The following is a 12527-nucleotide window of genomic DNA, read 5'->3' as shown; positions in this document are numbered from 1 at the left end:
CTAGGCGTGAGGTGAGTCCCCAGGGTCCAGCAGGCCCTGTTCCGGCTCCCCGCACTAGGGCGTTATGGGAGTCCCCAGGGTCCAGCATGCCCTGTTCCGACTCCCCGCACTAGCCCTGAGATGCGTGTCCTCAGCCCGGTACCTCAGTTCCGGCACCACGCATCAGGCCTACGGTGCGTCCCCTAGGGCCAAGCATGCCCTGTTGCTGCTTCCCGCACTAGCCCTGAGATGCGTGTCCTCAGCCCGGTACCTCCAGTTCCCGGCACCACGCATCAGGCCTACGGTGCGTCCCCCAGGGTCCAGCATGCCCTGTTGCTTCTCCCCGCACTAGCCCTGAGATCGTGTCCTCAGCCCGGTACCTCCTGTTCCGGCACCACGCACCAGGCCTACGATGCGCCTCAGACGGCCAGAGTCTGCCGTCTGCCCAACGGGGCCTGAACTGTCCGTCTGCCCAACGCCGTCTGAACTGCCCGTCTGCCCAACGCCGTCAGAGCCTTCCGCCAGACAGGATCAGCCAGAGCCGTCTGCCAGACAGGATCAGCCAGAGCCTTCTGCCAGACAGGATCAGCCAGAGCCTTCTGCCAGACAGGATCAGCCAGAGCCTTCTGCCAGACAGGATCAGCCAGATCCGTCAGTCGAGCCATGAGCAGCCAGATCCGTCCAGCCAGCCATGAGCAGCCAGATCCGTCAGCCAGCCATGAGCAGCCAGATCCGTCAGCCAGCCATGAGCCAGCCAGCCAGGATCCGCCATTTAGTCAGGTGCTGCCCCTTAGCTCGGTGTTGCTCCTTATCCTGGTGCTGTCCCTTATCCTGGTGCTGTCCCTTAGCCTGGTACTGCCCCTTAGTCCGGTACTGCCCCTTAGTCCGGTACTGCCCCGTAGTCCGGTACTGCCCTTAGTCCGATGCTGCCCCTTAGTCCGGTGTTGCCCCTTAGTCCAGGTGGGGTTAGTTGGAGGGTGGTCATTGGGAGGAGGCTACCGAAGCAGGTTGTGACTGCGGTGGGGTGGGGATCACGACCGGGGCCAGAGCCGCCACCGGGGACAGACGCCCACCCAGACCCTCCCCTAGACGGTATGCTGGTGCGCCCGGAGTGCGCACCTTTGAGGGGTACTGTCACACTCTGGCTCCAAGGACTGTGTGTTAGAGCCAGGGTGTATTTCATTTGGTGGTGTTGGGTTGGGTGAGTTTCATTTGTTTGTGTTTTTGGTGATTGGTTAATGACTCCCAATCGGAGGTAACGAGTGTCAGCTGTCGGCTCGTTATCTCTGATTGGGAGCCATATATATTCTGTGTGTTTTCTCCTGTGTTTTGTGGGTTATTGTTCCGTGTTCAGTCGTGTCACTGAGGACTTCATTATCGTCATTTGTTGTTTTGTCGTGGTTGCTTTATTAATAAAGTCATCATGTTCACTCCACGCGCTGCGTATTGGTCCGCTCCTTCCGACGATCGTGACAGATCACTTGCACTATGTACTTTAATGTAATCTCAACAGCACTCTAGGTCATTTGGTTGTGCTATTAGATGAAGCACAGTGATAACATATTCAGTTGTTGTATAAATACAAAATATCTGACATTGTATTCCTATTTGAACTTTGTTGTGCTTTTCAATGGTTGAAAGTGCAGATTACACATTTAGATTACAACTAAACCAAAAATCAGACGTTGTTTTTCCATTGGAATTTGGTTGCGCTTTTAGATGGTTGAACGCATAATGATAACACATTGTGAATTCAACAAACTTCTTGCTGTCTTTTTGAGTGTGTGAATGAAGGTTGAAATTTAATTGATCAATGTCTCAACCAAATATTACCCACATTTCCACATTGAAATGACATGGGAATATCAATTTTGTACTTCCTAACATATGCCACATCACATTTCAGATTAAGTACTGCTCTGTATCAGCAACCTTAACAGACACCACTTTATCACTGGCCTTAGGATGACTCATGGAATGCATCACCATTCGCTGAGTGAATAAAGATGACCAAAGTGAAGATGACAGCAACATTCTGTGCTGTTTTCTATTGTTTATGAGGCAGAGTGAGCGGATAGGCTACATCTCACTGGGACTTTTGTTTTCTAAATATTTTAATTACCGGATGAGTTCCCAGTTTAAGGACACCCACTTCAGACTAAGCAGAACTGACAAGAATATTTCATATTTTCTCCAGCCGCGTCTGTTTACTTCAAGATTGTTTATTTTCAAAGGGCTGACAGGCAGACAGGCAGGCAGACAGGCAGACAGGCAGACAGGCAGGCAGGCAGACAGGCAGACAGGCAGACAGGCAGACAGCTGGATCATCCTAGCGTACCTTAGTCAGCTGGATCGTCCTTAATCAAATCAAATCAAATTGTATTTGTCACATGCTTCGTAAACAACAGGAGTAGACTAACTTACTTATGGGCCCTTCCCAACAATGCAGAGAGAAAGAAAATAGAGAAATAATAGAAAAGTAATAACACATAATAATACCCAGCATACCTCAGTCAGTGTTTGCAGTCCAGTCCAGACCAGTACAGTCCATACATGACTCCTTAGATTACATCTGTACAGTAGACTTCAGAGGTGACAGGGGAACTTTTAACTCTTCTGTGTGAAACTCAATCTGACAGGCCTCCCAGGACTCATTTCAGGCAAATTGCTCCTGAGCCGTCCAGGGCTTGAGGTGCTGGAGATGCAGAGCCTCATGCAAACCAAGAAAAATGGAAGAAGACTAGTAGGAAGAGAATCAAGCAGCCAGGATACAAACACAGGAAACGAATGAGGAGCACTGGCAGAGATATAAACGAACGGGGACAGTGATAAAACACACAACTAAATCACAAGCTTCTGTTGTGAACACTGATAAAGTTACTAACGAGTAAGGTGAGCAGTTTAACCAGACTCCCAGCGTTACAGTATAAAGCTAAATAGATTTTTGTTAAAGCTCAGGGCTGCTCATGGTCTACTGATCTGAAGCATCATTCATCATGAAACACAATCAAAAGGAGCTTCATATGTTACTACCTGGACATCCTGCCTCTCTAAGGGAATATTAACCCACATACAGTCACTCTCCCAGCAACATCCTGATCAGCTCAGTACATGCAGTGATTCCTGGCTCCATACATTGTTTACTGGGTTGCTAGTGGCAACGTAGTGTTTGGGGCCCTTGCGCATCAGTGACAAAGGCACCAAAACATGCAGAGAGTTATCCATATTTGTTAGATTGGGATAAACACTTTGTCACCTCCAGCTAAATTCAGCGAGAGCTGAGAATATAAAGGATGGTCTGATGGGACAAAGCAAAGGGCCTTGATCTGTTGCTTTGGTAACAGAACCCCAACAACAAAAGACAGGTCCTTGTTAACCTAAAATGGCCCCAGGTTGACAGACTCTTAGAGACTATCAAAACCAGTCTTGCATTAAAGCATGACACACACTTGGACGAGTTATGAACTTCTGTGTTCCTACATTTTGGACTAACCTCTTCAAGGACACATTCATGACTTGGACCACTTTCTCTCTCCACTTAACTTTGCAACAAAAAGTCTGCTCCCCTCTCTCCCTAACTCACTCTCTCTCTCTCTCTCTCTCTCTCTCTCTCTCTCTCTCTCTCTCTCTCTCTCTCTCTCTCTCTCTCTCTCTCTCTCTCTCTCTCTCTCTCTCTCTCTCTCTCTCTCTCTCTCTCTCTCTTGCCCTCTCTCCTTCTCTCTCTCTCTCCTCCCGCCCTCTCTGCCAGCTTTGGCCATTGAAGTGCTGGCTGAAATAAAAGCACCTCCAAATATTTTCCACAGGTGATTTTTTTAGAAGGTGGGCGGCTGATATTTCCCCAGAAGGCTGACGTTAGCTGTGCCCGCTGGCAGTGCCAGCTGCAGCCTGCCAGCCAGTTAAAGTCATTATCAGACAGTTCAACTGGTCAACCAAGACACCAACTCTAGAACATTCACATACTGACCCTCATGTCCTACAAAGACCTACTACAAGACAAACTCAAGTTAAGCTGAAGCTCGTTTCACCACTTAGGCAATGGATTTGGAATGTAGCAGCATGTAGTGGTGACTTTGTACTGTAGGCTACAAATGATCTAGGATAATTTCATCCTCTGTGTGAGTGTAATATGGAGTTAATTAGCAGTGTAATTGGGATGATGGATGGGTTAAGTGTTGGTAACCGCATACACATTGTTCTCAGCTGACAGCCTCCCACCCACCCTGAGAGGGCTGGTGGACCGTGGGTGTGGCTGGGCTGTAGTTCGTCCATCACGGCCCCAGCAGCATCAGCGTGATAAGAGCCAGGAGCATGCTCAACAAACACACCAGCAGCCTACAAAGTTCCACATTGTTCCCAAAGAGTGAAGTCTGCGGAAAGCTGGGGAACTGTGAAAACTCCACTGTAGAGATGCTGGCATTCTTTACAAAAATATGAATGAGAGAGGCAGAAAGAGCAAAAGTGTGTGTGTGTGTGTGTGTGTGTGTGTGTGTGTGTGTGTGTGTGTGTGTGTGTGTGTGTGTGTGTGTGTGTGTGTGTGTGTGTGTGTGCTTGCCAGAGAGAAAGAGTGAAAAGAAAGAAAGCAGCATGGGGCAATGGCTCAGCCATTAGAGCTACATCAACACTCCAAGGTGTTCTGGGAACTCTAGCAGGGTGTGAATTGCACCCCAGAGAAGAGGTGCCTGTTCCACCTTGGCCACCATCATGAAGCCCTCACAATCCTTCTTGCTCAAACAAGATGCAAATGTGATCTCAAGTGGCCCTGAGTCATGACAGAACCAAATTGATTGGGCTTCTACTTTGCTATTCTATAGGAGCTGGGCTGGCATTTCCCCTTGGGAAGCAGGAATTTTCAACAGACAGGTTTCCTGCTTTTATTACGTTAACACTCAAACATTTCCCATCAAAACAACTTTTTACTTAAAAAGATAGGAACAAGGCTTATTGCTGCCTCCTATCCACAACTCCTGTCACATGTTGCATGTTAAAAGAACTTGACTGGCAACTAAATAAAGAAAAGATCAACACAACGATATTATAACCGCGATCAATAATAGACAGTACTGTGCAGCCGTTTTCATTGACCTGGCCAAGGCTTTCGACTCTGTCAACCACCGCATTCTTATTGGCAGACTAAATAGCCTTGGTTTCTCAAATGACTGCCTCGCCTGGTTCACCAACTACTTCTCAGATAGAGTTCAATGTGTCAAATCGGAGGGCCTGTTGTCTGGACCTATGGCAGTCTCTATGGGGGTGCCACAGGGTTCAATTCTTGGGCCGACTCTTTTCTCTGTGTATATCAATGACGTCGCTCTTGCTGCTGGTGACTCTCAGATCCACCTCTACGCAGACGACACCATTTTGTATACATCTGGCCCTTCATTGGACACTGTGTTAACAAACCTCCAAACGAGCTTCAATTCCATACAACACTCCTTCAGTAGCCTCCAACTGCTCTTAAACACTAGTAAAACTAAATGCATGCTCTTCAACCGACCGCTGCTTGCACCCGCCCACCCGACTAGAATCACTACTCTCGACGGGTCTGACCTAGAGTATGTGGACAACTACAAATATCTAGGTGTCTGGTTAGACTGTAAACTCTCCTTCCAGACTCACATTAAGAATCTCCAATCCAAAGTTAAATCTAGAATCGGTTTCCTATTTCGCAACAAAGCCCCTCCTTCACTCATGCTGCCAAACATGCCCTCGTAAAACTGACTATCCTACCGATCCTTGACTTCGGCGATGTCATTTACAAAATAGCCTCCAACACTCTACTCAGCAAATTGGATGTAGTCTATCACAGTGCCATCCGTTTTGTCTCCAAAGACCCATATAATACCCACCACTGTGACCTGTACGCTCTTGTTGGCTGGTCCTCACTACATATTCGTCGCCAAACCCACTGGCTACAGGCCATCTATAAATCACTGCTAGGCAAATCCCCGCCTTATCTTAGCTCATTGGTCACCATAGCAACACCCACCCGTAGTCTGCGCTCCAGCGGGGTATATCTCACTGGTCATCCCCCAAAGCCAACACCTCCTTTGGCCGCAATTCCTTCCAGTTCTCTGCTGCCAATGACTGGAACAAATTGCAAAAATCTCTGAAGCTGGAGACACTTATCTCCCTCACTAACTTTAAGCATCAGTTGTCAGAGCACCTCCGATCACTGCACCTGTACACAGCCCATCTGAAATTAGCCCGCCCAACTACCTCATCCCTATATTGTTATTTATTTTGCTCATTTGTACCCCAGTATCTCTATTTGCACATCATCTCTTGCACATCTATCATTCCAGTGTTAATACTAATTGTAATTATTTTGCACTATAGCCTATTTTATTGCCTTACCTCCATAACTTGCTAAATTTGCACACACTGTATATTATATGTATTTCTGTTGTATTTTTGACTTTGTTTTGTTTTACCCCATATGTAACTCTGTGTTGTTGTTTTTATCGCACTGCTTTGCTTTATCTTGGCCAGGTCGCAGTTGTAAATGAGAACTTGTTCTCAACTGGTTTACCTGGTTAAATAAAGGTGAAATAAATAAATAAATAAAAACTTTTTCCTAAAGGGACCCACAATCCCACTTGGTATTATCATTTATTTTCTCTCAGTGTAAAATGTTTTGGGATCGCTCTCTCAAATTCAACAGGTCTTAGGTCAAGTAGCCTCTAGCTAATGCAAACACGCTTTGCTTTCATACCAATTCCAAGCAAAAATTATTGTGTTTGTTGTTGCAGTGCCTCAACTGTTTTGTATCCCCTGAGGTCCTTAAGCTTCGTAGTTATGCTTGATAATAGGTTCCATCTCCTAGGATCACCAGAGGTGGAAACATTGCATTTTCAGGGATTGCAGGACACACTTCTCCATTGGAATGGAATTTCATGCTAAGTTCTCAGGTTAATGTGGCTGAGGCTGCCAAGTCCTCTCGGTTAATGTGGCTGCGCTCTAAATCCTCAGGTTAATGTGGCTGAGGCTGCTAAGTCCTCAGGTTAATGTGGCTGCGCTGCTAAATCCTCAGGTTAATGTGGCTGTGGCTGCTAAATCCTCAGGTTAATGGCTGAGGCTGACTGGACTGGACAGAAAGTACAGGTTACACCCACAGGTCAGACTACTGGCACATTTCATAAAAAGTGCCATTGCACACTGACACACTCATACAATGACAAGCCGAGGCACATCTAATATATTAACAATAGTTTACAGTTTGCAGTTTTATTGTCACAAGCACAAATACAGTGACAGGCTTAACTAGTAAGCTCTACCAACAGTGAAGTAATCAATATAAAAATAGTATAACTAATTAAAATAGAGTAACTAATTCAACATAAGGTATATAATAAAGAAAACAGGAGAAATAGGAAATAAGAGAGGAAGCAGGTAGCTTAGTGGTTAAGAGCGTAGTGCCAGTAACCGAAAGGTCGCTGGTTCTAATCCCTGAGCCGACTAGGTGAAAATCTGTGGATGTGCTTGTGAGCAAGGCACTTAAACTCTAATTGTTCCTATAAGTCGCTCTGGATAAGAGCGTCTGCTAAAAAGACTAAAATGTAAATGAAGCTATATACAGTGAGCTATATAAAGGGTCAGCTATATACAGGGTCAGCTAGCTACAGAGAGCTATATACACTATCAGCTAGCTACAGGGAGCTATATGCAGGGTCAGCTATATAGAGGGAGCTATTTACAGGGTCAGCTATATACAGGGTCAGCTACAGTGGTGTGAAAAAGTGTTTGCCCCCTTCCTGATTCTGATTTGTTAAATGTTTGTCACACTTAAATGTTTCAGATCATCAAACACATTTAAATATTAGTCAAAGATAACACAAGTAAACACAAAATGTAGTTTTGAAATGAAGGTTGTTATTATTAAGGGAAAACAAAATCCAAAACCTACATGGCACTGTGTGAAAAGTGTTTCCCCTGTTATAACACAATCAACTGTGGTTATCACACCTGAGTTCAATTCCTCTAGCCACACCCAGGCCTGATTACTGCCACACCTGTTCTCAATCAAGGAATCACTTAAATAGGACCTGCCTGACAAAGTGAAGTAGACCAAAAGCTAGACATCATGCCGAGATCCAAAGAAATTCAGGAACAAATGAGAAAGAAAGTAATTGAGATCCATCAGTCTGGAAAAGGTTATAAAGCCATTTCTAAAGCTTTGGGTCTCCAGAGAACCACAATGAGAGCCATTATCCACAAATGGCGAAAACATGGAACAGTGGTGAACACTTCCCAGGAGTGGCCGGCCGACCAAAATTACCCCAAGAGCGCAGCAACGACTCATCCAAGAGGTCACAAAAGACCCCACAACAACATCCAAAGAGCTGCAGGCCCTCACTTGCCTCAGTTAAGGTCAGTGTTCAGACTCCACCATAAGAAAGAGACTGGGCAAAATTGGCCTGCATGGCAGAGTTCCAAGACGAAAACCACTGCTGAGCAAAAAGAACATTAAGGCTCGTCTCATTTTTGCCAGAAAACATCTTGATGATCCCCAAGACCTTTGGGAAAATACTTGTGGACTGGACGAACAAAAGTTGAATTTTTGGAAGGTATGTGTCAATTACATCTGGCGTAAAAGTAACACCGCATTTCAGAAAAAAACATCATACCAACAGTAAAATATGGTGGTGGTAGTGTGATGGTCTGGGCCTGTTTTGTGCTTCAGGACCTGGAATAAATGGATAAATGGAACCATGAATTCTGCTGTCTACCAAAAAATCCTGAAGGAGAATGTCCGCCATTGTGTTCGTGACTTGGAATTTGGGTTGCAGCAGGACAATGATCCAAAACACACCAGCAAGATCCAACCTCTGAATGGCTGAAGAAAAACTAAATGAAGACATTGGAGTGGCCGAGACAAAGTCCTGACCTGAATCGCTATTGAGATGCTGTGGCATGACCTCAAAAAGGCAGTTCAAGTGCTCGAAAACCCTCCAATGTGGCTGAATTACAACAATTCTGCAAAGACGAGCGGCCAAAATTCCTCCACGGCGCTGTAAAAGACTCATTGCAAGTTATCGCAAACGCTTGATTGCAGCTTGTTGCTGCTACGGTGGCCCAACCAGTTATGGGTTGTAGGTGGCAATCTCTTTTTCACGGGGCCAGTGTGGGTTTGGATTTTTTTTCCTAATAATAACAACATTCATCAAAACGGCATTTTGTATTTACTTGTGTTATCTTTTTGACTAATATTTAAATTTGTTTGATGATCTGAAACACTTAAGTGCGACAATCATGCAAACAAATAAGAAAATCAGGAAGGGGGCAAACACTTTTTTCACACCACTGTATAAGCGTCAACGAGATACAGGGTCAGCTATATACAGGTCAGCTACAGACAGGGGAAGCTATATAAGGGTCAGCTATAACAGGGTCACAAATGGGCACAGGGAGCTATTTACAGGTCAGCTATATACGTCAGCTTTACAGGTCAGCGTATACGGGGAGTTATATACACGGAGCTATATACAGGGTCAGATTTATACGGGGAGCTGATATACAGGGAGATATATAGAGGGAGATATATACAGAGTCAGCTATATACAGGGTCAACTATATATGGTCAGCTATATACAGGGAGCTATATATCAAGGCTTCAGCTATATACAGGAGCTATATACAGGGCGCTACATACAGGGAGCTATATACAGGGTCAGCTAAACAGGTCAGCTATAAACAGGTCAGCTACAGTGCCCAGAAAGTGACTCAGACCCCTTGACTATTTCACACATTTTGTTAGGTTACAGCCTTAGTCTAAAATTGATTAAAATGTAATTTTTTTCTTCTCAATCTACACACAACTCCCCATATGCCAAAGAAAACAGGTTTTAATAAATGTTTGAGTAAATATTAAAAATAGAAAAACAAAGATATCACATACTTACATAAGTATTCAGACCTTTACTCAGTACTTTGGTGAAGCACCTTTGGCAGAGATTACAGCCTCAAGCCTTTTTTTGGGTATGATGCTAGTAAGCTTTGGCACACCTGTATTTGGGGAGTTTCTCTCATTTTTTGCAGATCCCTAAGCTCTCTCAGGTTGGATGGGGGTGCGTTGCTGGCAATCAGCTATTTTTAGGTCTCTCCAGAGATGATTCGATCGGGTTTAAGTCCGGGCTCTGGCATGGGCCTCAAGACATTCGGAGACTTGTCCCGAGCCTTTGCTGGCTGAGTCTAGGATGTGACTATAGTGAACTCGCCCCAGTCAGAGGTCCTGAGCGCTCTGGAGCAGGTTTTCATCAAGGATCTCTGTACTTTGTTCCGCTGATTTTGCCTCGGTCCTGTCTAGTCTCCCTGCCGCAGAAAAACACCCACACAGCATGATGCTGCTCACCACCGTGCTTCACCGTAGGGGATGGTGCTAGGTTTCCTGCAGACGTGACACTTGGCATTCAGTGCGAAAGAGTTTCATCTTCCTCTCATCAGACCAGAGAATCTTGTTTCTCATGGTCTGAGAGTCCCTCAGGTAAGCTCTTTTGGCAAACTCCAAGCTGGCTGTCATGTGCCTTTTACTGAGCAGTGAGCTTCGTTGGCCATACCAAAAGGCCTGATTAGTGGACTGCTGCAGAGATGGTTGTCCTCTGAGGTTCTCCCATCTCTCAGAGGAATTTCGAGCACTGTCAGAGTGACCATTGGGCTTTGGTCACCTCCTTGACCAAGGCCCATCTCCCGATTGCTCAGTTTGGCCGAGGGGCGCACTCTAGGAAGAGTTTGGTGGTTCCAAACTTCTTCCATTTAAGAATGATGAGGAGGCCACTTGTGTTCTTGGGGACCTTCAATGCTGCAAACATTTTTTGGTACCCTTCCCAGATCTGTCCTCGACACAACTTCTCTGTTAGAGCTCTACGGACAATTCCTTTGACCTATAGCTTGGTTTTTTTGCTACATGCATTTAACCGTGGGACTTATTAGACAAGTGTCCCTTTTCCAAATTATGTCCAATCAATTGAATCTACTATAGGTGGACTCCAATCAAGCTGTAGAAACATCTCAAGGATAGATTATGGAAACAAGATGCTCCTGAGCTCACTTTTTGAGTATTATAGCAGAGTTGGTCTGAATACTTATGTAAATGTGATATTTCGGTTTTTATATTTAATACATTTGCAAACATTTCTAAACACCTGTATTCGCTTTGTCATTATGGGGTATTGTGAGCAGATTGATGAGGATATTTTTTAAAATCAATTTTTGAATAAGGCTGTAATGTAACAAAATGTAGAAAATAAACAGGGTCATACAGGGTCAGCTTATACAGGGTCAGCTACAGTGGGGGAAAAAAGTATTTAGTCAGCCACCACTGTGCAAGTTCTCCCACTTAAAAAGATGAGAGGGCCTGTACTTTTCATCATAAAGGTACACGCCAACTATGACAGACAAATTGAGATTTTTTTTTCTCCAGAAAAATTACATTGTAGGGTTTTTTATGATTATTTTATTTGTAAATTATGGTGGAAAATAAGTATTTGGTGACCTACAAACAAGCAAGATTTCTGGTTCTACAGACCTGTAACTTCTTTTTTAAGAGGCTCCTCTGTCCTCCACTTGCTATGCCTGTATTAATGGCACCTGTTTGAACTTGTTATCAGTATAAAAGACACCTGTCCACAACCTCAAACAGTCACACTCCAAACTCCACTAAGTGGCCAAGACCAAAGAGCTGCCAAAGGACACCAGAAAACAAAATTGTAGACCTGCACCAGGCGGGGGCTGAATCTGCAATAGGTAAGCAGCAGTTGGTTTGAAGAAATCAACTGTGGGAGCAATTATTAGGAAATGGAAGACATACAAGACCACTGTGATAATCTCCCCTTGATCTGGGGCTCCATGCAAGATCTCACCCCTGGGGTCAAATTATCACAAGAACGGTGAGCAAAAATCACAGAACCACACGGGGGGACCTAGTGAATGACCTGCAGAGAGCTGGGACCAGAGTAACAAAGCCTACCATCAGTAACACACTATGCCGCCAGGACTCAAATCCCTGCAGTGCCAGACATGTCCCCCTGCTTAAGCCAGTACATGTCCAGGCCCGTCTGAAGTTTGCTAGAGTGCATTTGGATGATCCAGAAGAGGATTGGGAGAATGTCATATGGTCAGATGAAACCAAAATAGAACTTTTTGGTAAAAACTCAACTCGGCCGTTTGGAGGACAAAGAATGCTGAGTTGCATCCAAAGAACACCATACCTACTGTAAGCATGGGGGTGGAAACATCATGCTTTGGGGCAGTTTTTTTCGCAAAGGGACCAGGACGACTGATGTAAAGGAAAGAATGAATGGGGCCATGTATCGTGAGATTTGAGTGAAAACCTCCTTCCATCAGCAAGGGTATTGAAGATGAAACGTGGCTGGGTCTTTCAGCATGACAATGATCCCAAACACCCGCCCGGGCAATGAAGGAGTGGCTTCAGCAAGAAGCATTTCAAGGTCCTGGAGTGGCCTAGCCAGTCTCCAGATCTCAACCCCATAGAAAAATCTTTTGGAGGGAGTTGAAAGTCTGTGTTGCTCCAGGCCGACAGCCCCAAAACATCA

General features: G+C 45.1%; 1 protein-coding gene across 1 annotated transcript in view; it reads right to left on the bottom strand.

Moving 5' to 3' along the window:
* The window catches only part of LOC123484205 (slit homolog 3 protein-like), a 346208-nt gene extending 341960 nt beyond the window's left edge, over positions 1-4248 (bottom strand). Inside the window, 1 exon segment of the mRNA XM_045214275.1 lies at positions 4199-4248. Within this exon segment, the coding sequence (XP_045070210.1) occupies positions 4199-4248 (50 nt within the window).
* Between the last annotated feature and the right edge of the window lie 8279 nt (positions 4249-12527).

Source organism: Coregonus clupeaformis, unplaced genomic scaffold (genome assembly GCF_020615455.1).
Source record: "Coregonus clupeaformis isolate EN_2021a unplaced genomic scaffold, ASM2061545v1 scaf0229, whole genome shotgun sequence".
NCBI lineage: Eukaryota > Metazoa > Chordata > Actinopteri > Salmoniformes > Salmonidae > Coregonus > Coregonus clupeaformis.
Note: the sequence above shows the minus strand (reverse complement) of the source record. Positions and strands in the feature narration are given on the sequence as shown.